A 19,935-nucleotide genomic window follows, 5' to 3' on the forward strand; every position below is an offset into this window, starting at 1 on the left:
TATTATATAGGTACCTGTAAAACCATTTAATAACGCCTCGTATAATCTTTTTGCGAAAGTTTATATTATTCGATTTAATATAAAAATGTATATACCCATACTACAATCGGAAAAACACAATGAATAAATATTGCGGTATTGCGGTTAACTTGCAGCCTCGGCGCAGCGCAGCGCATCGAAAAAGTTTTTCAATAGATATTTGCTTTATAACTTCTACGAAATGTCTTGTGTATTTAAATTGACGTTAACAGCAGTGGAAGACAAAAAATCGAAACGAAAAAAAAAATGTGCTGGCTCAATACATTACGGAATATTGCGAACCACGACAGTCACGTTTTCACTATTAGGACAATGGTCGAACACGGCCGTTTTGAACCTTTCGTGTACAGGTAGGTACAAGTACTATATAATGTAATGTTAGACACGCCGTGTATGCTTATTTTTAAAAGCTCTCTCTCGCTATAAATGTATATATTTATTTATATTTATTATAGACAGAGCGTTGGTAATTGGTTTCAAACTGCGTCAGAGAGTGTAAACGGGTGTGCGCGTAGTGTGTGTGTGTATGTTTTTGTAACGGTAGCGTGTGTGTTTAAATTTTGCACTATACCCGTTAATTGATACGAAAGCCACAAATTTTAATTATGCAGTCGTTAAAAAAAACACACTCGCACATAATACGCGAGACGATTTTTCAACGTAATTCAGCGGCCACTAATAGACACATGGTTTTTCGTTTTATTTTTAATGTTTAGGAAAAAATGTTTCGTGTAATAAAAGTACTTTTAAGTTTAAACATTAAATTTTTACGAAAAATCCATAAATATTGTTATTACTGCGACGAGTCAGGTTTTTACTTTTTATTATTATTATTATTTAAATAGTAGTAATTGTACCTAATTTTTTTTCCTGCAATGCGATATTTTTCGAAAACATTTGTGTATACATAAAATGTATATAATATATACATTTTATATTATGTGTATTGTGTAATATGTATCGAGTATATTTTATACTTTAGAATTTAAAAGAATTATGAACTTAAAATATTTTGAAGAGTGATGAAATCAAAATTTAATTCACATCCTTACCATCACAAATTATATTTAGATATCATTCAAATAGAAATAATTATCAATTGGTAATTACAAATTACCTATGTACTGTTCTATAGTTTTTAAAATTAATATATAATAATATAATGAATAATAGTATAATTGATTATATTTTTGTTTTGTTCTACGCATTTGATGAAAAAATGAGATATTTTGGTTTTATTTAAAAAATATTTTGATAAAAAAACAACATAAATATTTACATATTATATGAAATTTTTACCACATAAAAATTCACAACCTAGTAATAACGTAAAAAATTTAATTCAAACGATATATCGATGTGAAATATTTATTATACCTTCGATATTCAAAAATATATTTTAAAATCAATATACATTGTTATTTTAATTTATAAAAGTATATTATTTAAAAAATATATATGTAGAATTATGTCAACACTTGATTTTATCTCTATAACTACATACATATTAATATATTATAATTTATTATTATTACGTATTACGTATAAATGAAAATTGAAATCACTAAAATCATTTGAAAAAAATAACGTGATTATTAAATAATAAAAAAATTCATTTTTTATGTGTATTGTATATTTATATGGGTATGAACAGGTAACTTCCGTGTCGTGCTGACATACAAGTAAATATGTATTTACGACTCTTGTAGAATAGTAATAATGTATATCTATATACTTTATAGGTACCCGGGTAATAATATTATATCGTTCTCAGCTGCAGCAGACTGTTAGCTAGCCAAGACGTCTGCAATCCGTTTCACCTAGAAGCGCCATTATCTTTATTTTTTTTTATTTGTTTTAATCATCGCTGAAACCTTAAGTGCACAAACACACGCGCTCGCATCTGCAGTACAAATAATAGCAGGCAACTGCGTTGTCCGTTGAGCCACGGACGAATCTAAACCGCTTATATATTATAATATGCAAGATGCTCATCCTTTTTTCTTATTCAATAATGCAGTTATTCAAAATCTGATTTTTGAAAATTTTATATAGACCATATTTTAAAATTCTTTAGATTTTTTTAATTACTACTTCAAGATTTAAGATGTATATTATAGACAAAACAAATTTCGTTTTTCTTATGAAAACCCCCTTTTTTGCTGAAAATTATTTAGCAAATAATTTTTCTGAACATTTTGACGTAATAAAATCAAAATTTTTTGAGCTATTTAATTTTAAGTTCTAAGGACAATGCATTCATGATAATGGCTTTAGAAGATATCGTATTTGAATTTTGAAAGTCATAGTAATTGATATATACGAGTACATGTTTTTTTAATAGTCAAATAGTATAACGAATACTATACTTGACATAACTTCTATTTTAAATTTTACCAAAACAATTTTTAAGGAATATTAACCTTATTCTTTGATATAATAATTATTCAAACAACTACAAAACTACTTGTTTTGAATTATCGAAAAAATGATCCTTATTAAATTATTTACAGCGGTAAAAATGGTTTAAAATGATTCTCATTTGAAAAACAAAATTTTGTAAGTTAGTTCCACTGTAGGATACTCATTAATAGAGTTACAACAAACATCTCGAATTTAACGTACGGGTTTTAAGTAGGTAATTTAATAATTTCAGCTAAAAATCAGAATTTGATACTAATTATTATAAAGGAAAAATGGGGGCGAGCAAGATTGGCGAATCACTCCGAACACACAAACACACACACACACATACATACACACCGAACGACGGTGACGTCTCTGTTTTACACTTTTACCTCCAACTCCGACTATATCGTACAACGCCGAGTCGTATTAACAACTAACAACGAACACACGCTGGACGCGTTTATTATGTTATTTTATTTTATTTTACGTATTATTTTTCACTTTTCTGTCGCTACACGCGTATATATACACGTTATATAGCTCCATATTCTCTCTGATACTTATCTAGTCGCATAAATCCATTGGCGGGCGGGCGACAAACGACCGTTGTACAACAAGACCGACGCACACAATTTACTCTCCGCGAGTATTGCATCCTGCAATCTACGTACAAGCGTATATTATAATACGTACACCGCACTGCAGATAAGCAAACGGGTTTATGTATCGCTGTGGTGTGACGTACACGTGTACGCATATATATTTAAGTCGGTATATAATATTATTAAAAAAATACGATACAGCCGGTGTCGCCATTATCGCCGAGTCTCTGCTAATGGGTCTCTCGGCGGACGACTATGGCGAGACGGCGCGCGTGGCTCCGAGGAGCGCGAAGGATCCGGCTATAGGATTCAATATCGCATGTATATATTGATTAGTTATATTATTATCATAATATTATTGTGTTCGCCGAAGACTTATAATAATAATAATGTATCGTAACAATGCGCGCGTTATTATGACATCATTATATTATTATAATATTATTATACTATAAAGACGTATATAGTAGTATATTATATTATTATGATATGTTATATATTTTATGAACGAGACCTGAATCCGCGCAAATCGGATAATAATAATATATAATTATGCTCCCGGTGACATCCTTTATTCGGCACGAAGCTCTGGGGCATCCACCACATGATTTCATAACTATTTCGCGGCTTTTTCTCGGACAATATTATAATACGGGTTTTTTTTTTATGAACGACGTAATTTCCACTTGATGGTTAGATTTGTAAGCGCACGATGAATCGTTTTTATTAGTACCTAAATAAAACATAATCTCGTACAAATGACAATAATTCAAGTATAACAATACGTATAGATGTAACCCCGGAGCTAGTGATTTTGAAAAACTATTTCGCTGAGTGTGTTCGCCTTTGTCTTTATCTACTGCATCCACTGCAGTGAACGTGTACAATATTGATGTGTTGCCATAAACATTTAATTGTTATCCCTCATTGTCGAAAACATTTTTTAATTCTTCAGATCATTCAAAGTCCGTTGTTTTAAAAGGTCGTCATTCTCGTTTTTAAAATCTCTCCAGGATCTTTTCCCCTATATGTTTAGTGAATCTTTTTCATCGTGTTCGTAGTTTTAACTATACATCACTAAGTACCTAAGGATTACGTTTGCACTTCAAATGAAACTCTTATTTTCAAACTTGGCTTTGTACGGTGATTGTTGAATGTCGGAGTAAATGAAAAAACACTTCAGTTTTGTTTTAATAATTTACAATAATATTTTAATATTTAATCATTTTACTTCAGTTTTTTGACCGGTTTTTCTTCATTCAAACAAGTTTTTATTTTTAATCATTACAAATATTTATTTTCGTATATATTAAAATGTAAATTTGTAGGTTATATAAAATCGAATTAAGTTAGTTTGTCACGACTATGATAACTATGATAGCTATTATACAGGCAGGTCCAAAAAAATATATTAAAATACGTTTCGTCCACGTGTACAGTGTCTATGCTAATATTTTCCTAACTTTTCTTACTCGTCAACCTTTTCAAAAATCTTACACCACCATTCTCATTAATTTTTTTAATTACTTTTTTTGTCTTCAGACAGCGTTATTTTAGATGCAGAATGCAATAATTGCTAAATATTTGTCCTAAAATAAATTCAGATTGAAAAAATTCACTTAAAAACAGCCACTGCTGTATAACGCGATGTCCCTTAGTCGAAATTGTAACTTTAATTTCCCTCTAGATAGTCCTATCGTCTACTTTGGGAAACATTGTTCTAGACCAACCAATTTGGGTTGTCCTGTCATACTTGAGTACTTATGGACCGTGCTTGGTATAGAAACATAAAACGACAACATTCAACGAAGTCATCTGTTTTTATTTTTATACGCACATAGAGCAAAAATTACTTACTAATTATTTTAAATAATGTATAATTTAATATCTAGCATTTAGTTTCATTACGGTCAAAGATCGATAGTATATTTTGTATACCTGATATAATGTATTATTCGCATTTCTTTATAAAATAATCTACCAAAGCTAGATAAGGTTGTTGGTTTATGGAGTTTTATAAAAATTACTACTATGCAAAAAAATAAAATACTATTTAATCCCTAACGCATAACCGAGACAAAATTTATTAAGGATTGAGGTGACATTTGTTGTACCTATATATATATATATTTATATAAGAACTAGAGTTCATTTAAAACTACCCAAGGGCCAGTATAAATTATTACAACACAAAAACAAAAGAATAAAAAGTTTCATTATAATATTCAAATCCCGGATAACTGAATTATGCATAAAAGCGCATAAAAAGCAAAACAAATTGTTATATCACTAATAAACTAAACAACGAAATAATGTCGGTATTATTAAATGTATATATTGGACTAGTGTATACTTGTGAATATTGAATGACGAATGTATTGTTTATAAATTAAATTAACTCTGCCGCTGTGCAGGTTAACAAAGATTACTAAACCAATTTTCACTTCCAGCTATTCATCATTTAGACTTAAAAGGAATATTTTTCTATTTTTTTTTCTAATACATATATTTTATAGACATCTAAATAATATAAACGTTTTAAATAAATTACTTACTTTGGCTTTATGATGTCCAGTGGTGGCACAGGTCCTGACGTGTTGACAATAGAGCTGTCCATCAGATTGCTGCCGCCTATAAACAGTTAAGAGTAATGTCAATACACAGTAGGTAAAACAATTAAAACGTATACATTATATTATTATACAATTTAATTATAATCTCTATGTATATACGTATGCTATACATATATAATATATTATAATTATTATGATATATGATATAATATGGTTTAGTATATAGTATTTTAAAAAAAATAAATCGATTTGACTACATAATATTTAAGATGTTTGATATCATTTTTCTTTTTTTTATTCAAAGTATAAAAAATTAATGCATTGCCGTGATGGAGGAGACGTGTTATTTAGATGATTCAATTTAAGTATTTATATAGTTATATAATATGATATTAAATACATACATGTTATTGTCTTATCACGTCATAAAAACCATTATTCATTATTTCGTCCCACACACACATTTTGAAACGCATTAGCTAGATATCGGTTTATGTATGGGATTTTTGTTGGAATATGACAGCCATAACAATGAAGGGGTATAATATGGCGTGTATACGATATTACACTTATATACGGTATCTATTGGTAATATTATGAAGGTTACAAAAACGAATTCGACTACGATATACATAATATTATGGACATGATACGATGCGCAGAGACGTCTGAATATTCAATATCATGCCTTAATTCCTAAGTCTAAGTGCTGTCTTGGTACTATGAAACGTTAAAGAAAATGGAAATAAAATATCCTCGAAACGGCTGCTAGCCGAATAAAACCCATATTTGGATATTATTTATGACTAAACTTTTGTTTTGAAATATTATATATCGTGCTGACAAAAATCGCAAAGTATCTCCATAATTTTCGGCTTGTACGAAAGCAACTCCATGCCACTAGGTGTTATTTATTAGTCTGCAAACCGCTCGTAGACATTTTATCTGCGCATCATCTTACACTAATTCCAGAAAGAACGAACGCATGCTATTCACTCATTATACGTATATCAACTCTACCTATATACTATATGCACATTGCACAACCTAACGATGCAAAAATACTAGTCGTACCTCGATCGCATTCGAAAACAAGGCAAAATAAAATTAAAATAAAAAAAAAAAGAGAAAAAACCCGCAGGTACATAAATTGCATTGTATTGCGTATTATAAGTTGACCTACAACAAAGGTGTTCCATTAGGAAACCATGTCCGAGCGTGCAAAGACAACATGTTCTCTGTGTTTCAATTCATTTATTCCATATACACATATAAACTATATATATTTACACACACAATATATATATATATATTATATTCTTGGCACTTAAATGAAAATAAGAAAAACGGTAAACAACGTAATTTTAAACAAACACATATACGGTGTTTTTTATTTAATATATATTTTTTTTAATCTTCAAACGAAAAAAAAAATAAGATCAAATTTTCCCACGACGCGCGCTTCTTCTAACGCGCATATACACACGTTACACTATTTCAGTATTGTGTGCCGCACATTACCGGATATAATACCACTTGTATATTTCAGTATTTTTTTTCAATATATAAATATAATAATGTATATTATTATATGGATTGCAGTAACCACAGATATCGTGGGAGATTTTCGTATGCCGTGTTTAATCGATTAAAAACACTCATCAATTGTTTGACGTGTTAAACAAATATAAAAGTGCGAGCCATCATCATAATAATTTTATAATATTATAATAATGTACTGTGGTATAGTTTATAGTCCGTTTAATTCATTATACTCCATGCGGGTTTACCCTATTTACACCCATCGCATTTGTATGTAAATGCTTATCTCTGGGATCTAAACATCACAAGCGTATAATATTACGGAGTTACTATATGCCTGCAAACGTCATACTTTGTGATACAATATTCATATGTTTATTATATTATGATTTTGAGTTGTGGTGACAATCGTTACAGATACTAGGTACACGGTAGACGAAAAATAAATAAAATTGGAATATGAATTGAAATGTATGCATAATACATTAATACGTCGAACTAGGGTATTATAGGGTGTATATTCAATGATTATTTGATAATAATTGTAAATTGAAATGTGTCACATCTTCATTGTGTAAACTCTTTGTCTCTACAGTGAACATTGTAAAATAAACGTAAAACATTTTTCTATTAGGTGGTAAAAACTGAAAAAAAGTGTATACCAAGTACTATGTGTATAGTATGATACACAATCAGACCCCGTGGCTATTTATAAAAGAAATGATCCGTCACTTGCCATATAAGAACTTTCAGGTAAAATGACCTTTCCTTCTGAATATTTTTCTCTGGAATATTGTAGTCATAAAAATAACGCGCAATGTAATATATCAATACAATATCATCTGATGACATATTAGATGATAAAATGTCAGGCGTCGAAGACGTTTCGCGTTTCACTTCTTAATATTATTACGTACCAATAATGTGTAGATGTTACGTGATCGAAAACGAAAGAGATAGTGCGAGCGTTTGAATAGAGAGGAAATAGGTAATATGATGTTTATAAATAAGGACATAATAACAAGTGTGTAATAGATAAATAATACTACACATGTATTATAGATTATTATAATACTCATAGATCCGTTTACTGCAGGAATATTGCGGTAAAATATTAAAATATTTTGTTGTGTATCTGCCCACCACCATGTTTGTGATAATAATTAATTCAAATAATACATGTATGCGGCATATATAGTTGTACACATTTTACGAGCTAATACTCGTATGTAAGATTTTGCAGTTATAACCGTGTACAATCACTTATAAAATAACAACAGCGTGATGCGATATTATACATTATTAATTTACCCACGCGGGTGTTTTCATAATTCCATTCTACCTCCAAGTAAAGAGAGTATGTGTCTCGATTAGAGCATAATAATGTATGTTGCTTAATCCGTTGACCTTAATATAACAACAACAACTGTCTGAGGCCAAAGGGGTAAGTCAAACAAACAGTGGCTTGAGCGATTTTTACCGCAGTTTTGGTGGACCCGAAAACTCACATCACGAAGGACACACGCTCGTTTGCGTCTGTCAGAGGCAGACACGTCTCATAAACGAGATACACAATGAATCCTCTCTCATGGAAACCGCACACAATCGGTCAGAGTTTTCCTTGAGAACCCGCACACGCGTCCTTAAAATACCACACAATAGGTTTTCGAGGTTAAACGAAAATCGGTTTAGGGCTATTAAGGACATGAGGACCGCACGTACACTACCTATATGAATATTGTGTTTTATATATATATATTAGAGTATACTATATATTATAACATATATATACATATGGTGTGTACCTGTATAAATGCATAATATAATAAATATCGAGAACAACGATGTACATAAACTACTCGATATCCACATTATTATATTAAATACAATATCGTCACGGTCGATTTTACTTCGTTAAATGCGTATAGCAACGTGCTTAGACGCGTCTTACACGTACATTATAGATATTATACTATACGTATAACTAATTATTTTTTATCGTCAACGGAGTTTAGCAATTGACCGCACGACCGCCGCTGCAGCTTGCCGCTGCAGTACGTATACGCCGCTGACACATAATGTTTCTTATATTATATACGTACGTGCCGGCACCGATCGTAAATAATAATTAAAACGGCTGTGCCCGATATATTTTATTGTTGCCTGCAGATGCCAGACCATCACCATTACAGCTGCTTAGCGTATTAACGCCTACGTCGTCAACTCGGGCACGTCTGCAAAAATGGCATTATTTTTTTTTTTTACATTTATGATAAAGCACTCGACCGTTTAAACCAAGAACCGACTAGTATTATTGAGTTTTATCTATAGCTAGCTTTATTATATATATATTGTCAATTATGCTAGGTCTGGGTTACCTATCGCTATATAATAATATAATAATGTACGTGCGGCAGATTATGATTAATAATATACATCGCAGACATCGTTAAATTTAGTATTCTTAATCATTATATCGTTCGACCACATGAATTGGCGAGTTTTTCACGTATCCATTCATCATGTCAGTATATTTTGATTTTTAACATGTTTACGGTTTAGTTTAATCGTATTGCGATAGTTGTTTTTACAATCACTAAAATATAATATAGGTATTAGCGTGCGTATAAAACTGCAGTGTACACGACATACCTATACTTATTGTGTTTTTTGCATTATTTTGTATTTACCTATATAATATGACGCCCACTCAAACCTGAGACATAACACGACAAACTAGGCAGGTACTAAATCTCCTTGAAAGAATATTGTGTGATCATACTTCATAAATAATACGAAGTTGTATACATATTATTAGTTTAGTATTTTTTTCCCAACATAAATCATAGAAATTCGAAATAAAAATATAAATCAATCGGTGACATACACGATAAAAATTAATAATTACCTATAAAGCAACTCACGGTTTAATTCAAAAATGTAAAACTAGAATCGAATTTCATTACGAGAGTTTCAGTCTGGATCGCAAAAAAAAGTATCAGCTTTCGGGTTCAAACAATAATAATAATAATATTATGAATAGAACCAATAATACTAGAGTATGTCAATACAGACCATCAAAAAATCGAAATGTTTTCAGCCTTTATTATACGTACAGGAATATCAGTATAATATGTAATACGATGTGCAGTAAATTTTGAAAAAAAAAAAATACATAAATTATCTTTGTCGAGTTTGACCTTTTGGCCGAGGTCGGTTTTCGAACTCGAGATGGTTAATTGCATTTTTTTTTCAGTCGATAGCCATTGCAGCCGCCGCCGCGCATCTTCATCGTCTATCGCCTTCGTACGTGTAAGTCGTGCGACTGCGATTTAAACTATAGGTGTCATCGGTCCCGAGGCTAATTATTAGCGACGAAGATAAGTCAGATTGATTAATTAAAAACTACTGTTCGCATATATATATATTTACAAATAATACATCGGTGTGATAGTGTGAGTGGTGTGCACGGTGTATATGTAATAAACGTATACACAATGCTCGCACGCGTGAAGAGAGGAAATATTCTGCTGAAGTCTTGTGCTGCCACGGCAGAGTGCCGGTACGTCCATTGTTCGCGGGTTCGACGCACTCAGAACTATGATACGCGACACAGGTATACGAAACAATATTATAATACAGCTCCGACGAACGATCGATCGATATTATTGCCGGGGGAATTCGATTTGAAATATAGGAAGAATTTCACTATTGCAGACGCGCGGGCACACATGTATATAATGAAGCATTATTACCATTATTATTATTATCGTCATCATCAAATCTATATTATTATTATTATTATATTATTATTATTATTATTATTAGTAGTAGTAGTAGTAGTAGTAGTAATATTAGTAGTATTAGTATATATAACGTTATTTGAGGATGTGTGTTCTTGAAGGATCTCTAGATATCGAGCTGTGCCACGCAGTCGACTGGACGTTTCACGCTCGTGGAACGGTAACCGTTATAGCTATTGCCTGTCTATATATTATTATTATACGCGTAGATAAGGTTTCCGACGTCACGTCGCACGCAGAGAGCATATTATAGCCGCACAGGAAACTCTGGGAAAGCGTGTACAGAGAATAAATGAAAAAAAAAAAAAAAAAGGATGAAAACCGGCGGCCGACTCGTCGTACCTATATGGTCGACTGGGATTTTCGAAACGTCCTTGTAAAACGAAATCGTAAAATACAATTTGTGAAAACCGCCCGACAGATCCGACGAGTATATTGACAGTCGCGCGCGCATGACGTGCGCCCGCTTAATCTCGACGTCCACGTACACTGTTTTAACACGGTAAGTACGCACACTGTGGCAAAAAGGTATTTCGCCCCGCGCGTTATTATATGGGCATTCAACGTTCAGATGTAGGCACGTAACAATAATTTATGTCAGCTCGGACCATGCGACGATATTATATATTATTATGTACCGGGGTCGCACGTGTCACCCGGCCCGGTGTCCGCTCATGATCCAAACGCATCCGCTGGCCGGCTTTAGGTTTTTATTTTCGTAACCACCGTCGTTGCGACCAGCGCCAAGGCGTAATATTGTTATCGCCGTACGTAAAAAACGGATTTACCCGTTGCATTAAAATAATAGTAATTTGTAACGCCCCCGTCGAGCCAACTGCCGCCGCCGCCGCCGCCGACGTACGTATAATGAAAATAATAATACAGTACTATATGTGTATAGTATAACATACCTAATACTTAAAATCCACACATATACACATACACACACACACACACCACACACACACACACACATACGTGACTGCAGACCGTAATAAGGTTTTATTGTTTCGAGACGACGTAGATTACTTGGCGTGAACCCGTCACCAATACGGACATCCGGAGCCGGAGGGATTAGCCGGGCGCATGTTGAGCGTGACGCGGCCGCCGTTTCTTATTGGACTGAGCCGGTCCAGCGCGTGCGCGCCAGAAATGTTTAAAAGTATAATATTATAATAACAACAACGACTATATAATAAATAATGATAATTATGAGATGGTAGAAACGCGTAATAATATTATACATATTTAATGCCTTCTTCGTCGTATAGTCGTACACCTTTACGGTAGACTGCCGAGGCGTTATGGGTTAGCTGCAGCTCGTAATTTTTATTAACAACTGCAATATTATTACCTCCGGTGTGCTCGAGAAATAACACGAATCTTTTCATTTCAGCCGTTCCAACCGTGTAGTTTGATTTTGGCCGTCAGATTTCATTATAATTGTTTCCTTTTGTTTTAGACTCAGACGTTACCCTCTAGCTCGGTACATTTGTCAATAATCTGATTTTTTCATAACTGTGGTTTTTGGAGTTGCGGATCAACGCCAAAAACCGTTAAAAACGTTATTATAATATTATAGTTTTTAAGAAGGTAGAGAAAAAATTATTTATGCTATAAATCAATTAATCTCAAAATTGTTTGACGTACGTCCGAATCTTTCGATCACCGGTTCGATATCGGTTTCGTCGGTGTTCGTTCTATATACTTCTACTATCCTATAAACTGAATACGTCATCCATACTAAACATGCAATTATTATTATTATCATTGTTAACGTCCAAAAATTGATTGTTTTCGCCGTCTCAAAAATTAAACTACGTCAATGCAGTCGACAGCGGTCGTTTCAGCAACAGCAGCAACTTCGCGTGACACACGACGTGACTCGGGGTGACGCAGATACTTCCCAGTCTTCCCACGACTATTCGTTAACGAGACGAAAGGGCAGGAGCTAGGGAAAGTGATAAAGAGAACGGGACGGACGCGATGAGGGAGCGAATACTGAATATTAATTACGGGGGAAATTGATATTTTAAACCGGAACATGACAGGTGGCCGCCGCCCTCGCCGCCCATTCAAACAATATAAAATATATTATAATATTATATGAACACACCACTCACGACTACGGTGCGGTGGTGGAAGAAAGACAAAACGAATAAGGATATTATACTTCCCCGAGAACCAAGTAGGTATATATACATAAATAGGTACGATAATAATAATCATAACGATAATAGTGTTATAAACCGCATGGTATATAGACAGGAAACGACGAAGGCTATCGGAAATCGACGGTTGTCACCGTTGGCGCGGATTACACCGCGCGCGAATTATTATTAGTATTACGATAATTTTTACCGAGGTCAGTGGTTCGTTTAATGCTTTCCTGCACGTGCGTAATAATGGTGTAGATATATGTATTAATTTTAATATTATTTGCGAGCGTATACGATCTATATTTATATACTGGCGTTAGAATATACATGCGCACGAATTCGGATGTAACGTTAAATTATTATGGTGTGACGGGATGGCGTAACGCCGAGAAGAGTTTGCGAACTCTGTTGATTTCCGCACAGAATATAAATATATACCCAATTACTTTAAGTATACGTAGTATATCCAAAACGTATAATATGATGTGTACGATATGATATAATATTTATCTCAAGCATCGTAATATCGTTTGGTCCTTACTACGTTGTAGCACAACAACCCTTGCGGAAATACCTACGTTAACAGAGATGATGTATGACGTATATAATAAAATAATACATCATAAAAAGTCGGAGAAAATGCAAAAAGGGTACGTACCTATTTATTAAAATGTTATCGTTATTGGTTATTATATTCTATAACGCATTATATTTCGTAAACGGACGTATAATTAATAATGATAATAATATTATTTTTAATACATTAATATTACGCATTAGTTTGGCGGTGAATATCATCGTACGGGGCCGTGCACAGTTATGTCTACGTCAATATGCCGCACATCGGCACACCTGTTGTACGTTTGCACAACGCACGCGAATCCCAGTTCAGTCGGAGCGTGATAAATATTATAATATTTATATTCAAATAAGGGAAGGCATGTAAAGGCGATTAGCGTCAACGCCACCACCCCTCGACGGCGTATACCTATTGATAAATATACGATATGATACGTTCGTATGAAGGGTAGGTGAGAAGAGCGAGAAACGATTATCGTGACGTCATCCTTGCTCGTCGCACCGAGTGTAACATAATTATTATATCACGGTGCACCGGTTAGATCAGGATAATGATATAATATATTATATTATTATTATAAATCGCAATCGCATATTGTTGTATACTATATTATTATTATGGAACAGCTGAGAGCAACCGGTCGAATTTCATACGCCGCCACGATTTCAGAACGATTACTATATTATATTTTGTATATCGTATAATCCGCAATATGATATCGCACGTACATCGTATTATATTATGTAGGTACATACGTTTAATACCGAAAAAATGATAATTATATTATTATCACAGCATCGCATCCGTCAATCAGCATAACACAATTGCGACTACTGTACATAATATACGTAACACTGACGAGGGTTGATTTTTTTTTTAAATTTTTTTTCCCATAGTCTTTTTTTTCTTGACGGTCGTTTGCGTTACGAACGTGGGCGAACAGAGTTTAATTGATCTACATAAAATTACTACACGAATATTAAAATGATATTATTCCGTGTGAGACGTAAAATCGGTCGGAGAGATGAATAAAGGTTTCAGTCAAGCATACAAATAAGCATATAAATTTAATGTTTTTAATTTAATTTAATTTTTTTTTTTTTTTTGGTTAAGGTTAGTTTTTACATCAACGCACTTCACAGTACCTAATACACACCGAGTGTAGCAATTAATATACCAATATACTATATTATCGAGTAAGTACAACTTATGCTATGGTGGCATAGATATACGTTTATTTGTATAATATGTATACAACAATTATAGTTGTTTTGACAGGGAAATAGATTTACCGTGGTTATGTTTTGTACTCGACCACTTTGCGATGTAATGATCTGAGATCCGGTTACAATATGTGTATATTATGGCTATATAGACACCGATGGCGTTTCACACAAACGCAAATCCCGTCAAAATCGCTACATTCGAGGTTACATAATAATATATAGTATTGTAAGTAATAAGTGCACGTTGTGATTGTATAAGCGCCAAGGTGTTTATAAAAGGTAGATATAAAATACGAGTATAATGTTAGTTTAACTTCGGCGCAGGCGTATAATATACTATTATGTTGCCTCATAATATCGATATAAAAGTGAGTATAATAATAATATATTATAAAACTGTTTACGTTTGTACTTAATTCGTTTTATTTTTATTTTTTATTTTTATTATTATTATTAAATGTGCTGCTAAACGAAATAAGCGTACATCGAAGTTATATTTATCGTTCGTTTACACAAGAGATTTGGACGGGTTGGTTTTAATTTTTAACGATCCTGTTTAACGGCTCGGCCAATTCACTACAGTCACTCGGCGAGTATTTTTCTTGAAACCCTTCTCACGCATCGATGTGTTTTCCCGCCATAATAGCAATAGTTAAAATGTCATTTTTTGAAGGAAAAAAGACTGATAAATCAGAAAACTTATATACCTTGTATAGACGTTTACACCAAGAACAAAGTTGGTTGTTGAAGTTTCGGCAGAATTGTTAGTGCTTATACACAGAACGTCAAGATAAATGCAAAACATTAAAAAGGCTAACGTTCCTGGAAGAAAAATGATTACGAAGTCGAATGAAAATGTGATATACATATAAGAGTCTAAAACATCACGGTACATATCACGTTACGATAAATTATCATGAACAAAAACTTTCGAGATAAGTTCAGTAAATAAATCGGAGTAAAACTGTAATATTTAATACCACAGTTTTTTATATAATTAATAATAGCATAATGATAAAGATAAAATATAGTATCATATACTTACTATACGTATGTATAGGTCATGCAAATATTTATAATATATTATTATAAAATTAAGCTTATAGTATGAAAATAATAATAATAATACACTTAAAATCATATTACTCAAAAATAAATAATTTAATAATTTAAAAAGTGTTTTACGTTAATGTACTTTTTCAAAGTTTAAAATTCAAACAGTTAAATATATGAAGTAGATACTTTTATATGTATAAAAATTTTTTAAATTACATTTTATATCTACCATATAAAACGTTATATTATTTTCAAGATAGGATATTAATCTATGTACAAATCATTTAAATGTAAAATTTAATATTAATATTTTTCTTATATAAGTTATTACATAACATTAAACTTGGATTTATACAAGCCCAATATTTAATACAATTAATTATATTGTATTAAAAATAGAGTAAAAGTTAATATAAATACATAAAAATCATAATTTATATATTTAAATATTAACTTAATACGTATAATAATTAATTATTAATTCTATACTACATTCTTGTTTTTAAGATCTTAATTTAGATTACTAAAATAATTTATATTATCCAAACATTTATATTATTAATTGAAAGTCCAATATATAATTTTGTTTTACCATTTTGGGATTTTTAGGTTTTATGTAGTAATACAAAAATATAATAGTATGTTTTATCATTATTCACTTCCTCGGACACTTTATACCTTTTGTATTTTAAACAGTTTAAAATCATAACTTAAGAAGCATTAACTTAATTTAATTATTAGGATATTTAACATTAGCTTATATAGTTTGTAATAAAAAAATTTAAATGCACTATAATATTTCACTGATTCTTAGATCATTGAATACTCATTATTTCAAAATATATTAAAGTTTTTTTAAAATATTTTTTTTCCATAATTTCTAATCTAAATAAAACAATATTTTTTATCGTTATCACTTTTTTAAGTTTTCATTTTTTTAAATGACAACATAGGTTTTTAATTTAATATTCTGAGGCAGAATAATTTTCTGAGTATTTCGTTACATAAAAAACGAAATCCGGACGAGTAGTTTTTAAGTTATAATAGTATTTAAAGTTTAGGTTAGCGGAGTAGAGAGGTACAGATATCCTGCAAAATGTTGGTATATTCCTCTACTCACCTAAACTTTTAAATACTTATAGCTTAAAAACTTCTCGTTCGAATTTTGATTTTCATACATCAAAATAGGTACTCTGAAAAATAATCTAGTTCAGAATATTAAATTAAAAATGTATATTTTCGTTTAAAAAAAGAAAAACTTAAAAAATTATAACCATAAATAAACTATATATTATATTTTAAATTAATTACAGAAAAATTTACAAAAAGATTAATAGATTTTGAAATAATGAATGTTTTGTGATAAATATTCAGCCAGTACATATTATATATTATAAAAATGTTATTGGCACATATGCGCGTTGTTTAATATTTTACGAAAATGAAACTATAAATTTTGATTAACAATTATAATAATAATAAAAAATGCAAAGTTTGAAAATAGAAACTATAGTTTTCATTGCATTATGACTATTTTAAAACATTTTATTTTAGTAATAAAAAAATGAAAAACACTTATTAAAACCTAAATATGCTTTTGAGTAGATGGTTGAAAAAATATAAATTATATTACGTGTTCATGATAAGCGTTCAGTTTTCACCGAATGGCGAAGAATGTCACGTAATGTAAAACGCATGTTATAATTAAATTATATTATGTGTAATACTATAGTGAGATTTATAAAATTATTTATGCACGTCGTCGTGCTCACATCTCGTCTTCCGCGAAAGACGATCCGAGTAATTTGCCGTCAGTTATTACACCAAAAGGCCGGAGGTACAGTGTAAAATTATTTACGTACCTGTGTCTGTCCAGGGAGTACGAATCCTTACGACCGCCGGTGGAAAATTTCATCGAACCAAATTTTTCAGTCTCGAGTTATAGTCAAAAATCCGACGCGTCGCATCGGTCACACCGGTAGGATGTATAGCTACCTATACGGGTTATCACACTACTATAATATTATTATAGTGTCGGGTTGATTCGATTCCGATCTACATCTTAAAACAATATATTTATTTTTTTTTTTATACAACACACTCGGCGTGTGAAAATGTCAAAAAAAAGACGCGTACGGACGGCCGTATACCGCGGAAAATAGTATGAGAACTAAAAAAAAATTATAACACTATTGCAACGATAATGTGTTACGTTTGGTACCGACTCGGCTTGTGTGCTGTGCGCGCGCGCATCATCCGCATGCACCGAACAACGTGTTCGCACTGTCAATCCCGGGCGGACGCAGCAGCAGGTCCCGCACAGTACGAATGCAACGCGCGTCGTGCACGGATTTTCAGAAGAGGGGAACCGACTACAATGTTTTACGGTATTATTATAACCGTGGCGGTAGGTACCGACGACGCATCGGACGTGTGCAGACCATAATATTATCATTAATAATAATATTACTATCATCGTAGGCACCCATGTAAAATATTGTGCGACGATAATGTATATCAAAATATATATTATTATTATTATGGCATCGTACGACCGCGGCGTGAGTACGTCCGTCATACAGGGTGTGTCTTTCGACAAACTTCCGGCCGTCGAAAGCCATCGATACGCACGACGATATTATTAAAGAGTTATACCGCGGTGGCTACTCTTTAACTGCGATTCACGGCACCCTTTGTGAGGGGAGGATTCTTGAGCCAGGTTGTCCGCCAAGCTGTGGCCGTGGACATGTCACCACAACACACGTGTGAAATAATACGATTTTTGTTGCGGGTATATATTATGATATACGCTTGAGAGTACAATATTATTGATTATTATTCTGTATACTCGAGTTTTCTCGTGAAGTTTACTTTAATATCTTTATTACGCACGAAATTTATTGAAAAAACTGTATACATTTCTATATTTCTATGAAAAAAAAAATAATAGATTATTCAAAAAAATATTTGGTATAGGGTCGTTCGCGTTTTGAAAAAGTTATTTATCAGAGGTCCACATAGTTCAAAAGTCTGGTTTATACATATAAATATGCTCAAAATTCGTGGGTATTATTATTATTTATTATTATGTATTACGGCAAAAATAATTTTATAATATATACATTATATAATCTATATACATATATGTATACTAAAAAGTTTCGTCTATTAGAGTATTGCAGTTTATATTTTCAAAAGGAACGTACCTACACATATTGCTTTTACAATATTTTTACTTATACATGATATTATACCGTCGTACTAGCCAGCGAGTGTGAATAACATATTCGCTGCTCATAATTACCGAGACGGGTGTAGTTTTTTTTAAATCAAATTTGACGTAGCGTGTACTTAAAAAAATGTTGTAATGATATTGCCATATTGGCCCTATCGTATATAAGATGTGAAAATATAATTACACTCTGCTGTTTAGTGTGAGATGGATTACTGATGATCATAGTTCTGTTGAATGCTGAAAATATTAAAAATAACATGACAATACCTATACTTAGCCGATTAACGAAATGATACATTGTAGATACCTACGTGCAACGGTATTTTTTTTCTCGCAGAAAAGAAATAAAGCATTATTCAAGGTAGGTACTTTAAAAATTATTGCGATGCAACGGTGACGATTCGTTTTTATGTAACCACAAACGGAAAAGGAACCAGTCTCGCTAAATAAAATCTTTTGTCAAAAATAAAATATTCATAAAAACCTTATCTTAATGATACTTTTAGATCATTGGTTTTGTGTTTATAAAATCAATCATTGCATGTTTGTCACGCAAATGGGGTTGATTCAAGTACAGGCCGTAGTTAGTTATGGTTATACAATGTACCTACCTACCTATAATAATATATATACTTATCCTATGTACGTCGATTTTTCAAAGGCCGATTATAAATTACACCAAGACCCCACGTCTAAGTAATGTGAATAATA

General features: G+C 32.0%; 1 protein-coding gene across 3 annotated transcripts in view; it reads right to left on the bottom strand.

Moving 5' to 3' along the window:
* Window positions 1-19,935, bottom strand: part of LOC114124827 (rap1 GTPase-activating protein 1) — a 159,109-nt gene that overhangs the window by 62,260 nt on the left and 76,914 nt on the right. For 2 of the 3 annotated variants that reach the window (XM_027988252.2, XM_050197036.1), the window contains exon 2: window positions 5,606-5,681. In XM_027988252.2, coding sequence (XP_027844053.2) covers window positions 5,606-5,681 — 76 coding nt within the window. Of the gene's footprint in view, window positions 1-5,605; window positions 5,682-17,851; window positions 18,265-19,935 lie in introns of those variants that run through there. The other variant, XM_027988253.2, reaches the window with a different exon arrangement.

This window comes from Aphis gossypii, chromosome 1 (assembly GCF_020184175.1).
Source record: "Aphis gossypii isolate Hap1 chromosome 1, ASM2018417v2, whole genome shotgun sequence".
NCBI lineage: Eukaryota > Metazoa > Arthropoda > Insecta > Hemiptera > Aphididae > Aphis > Aphis gossypii.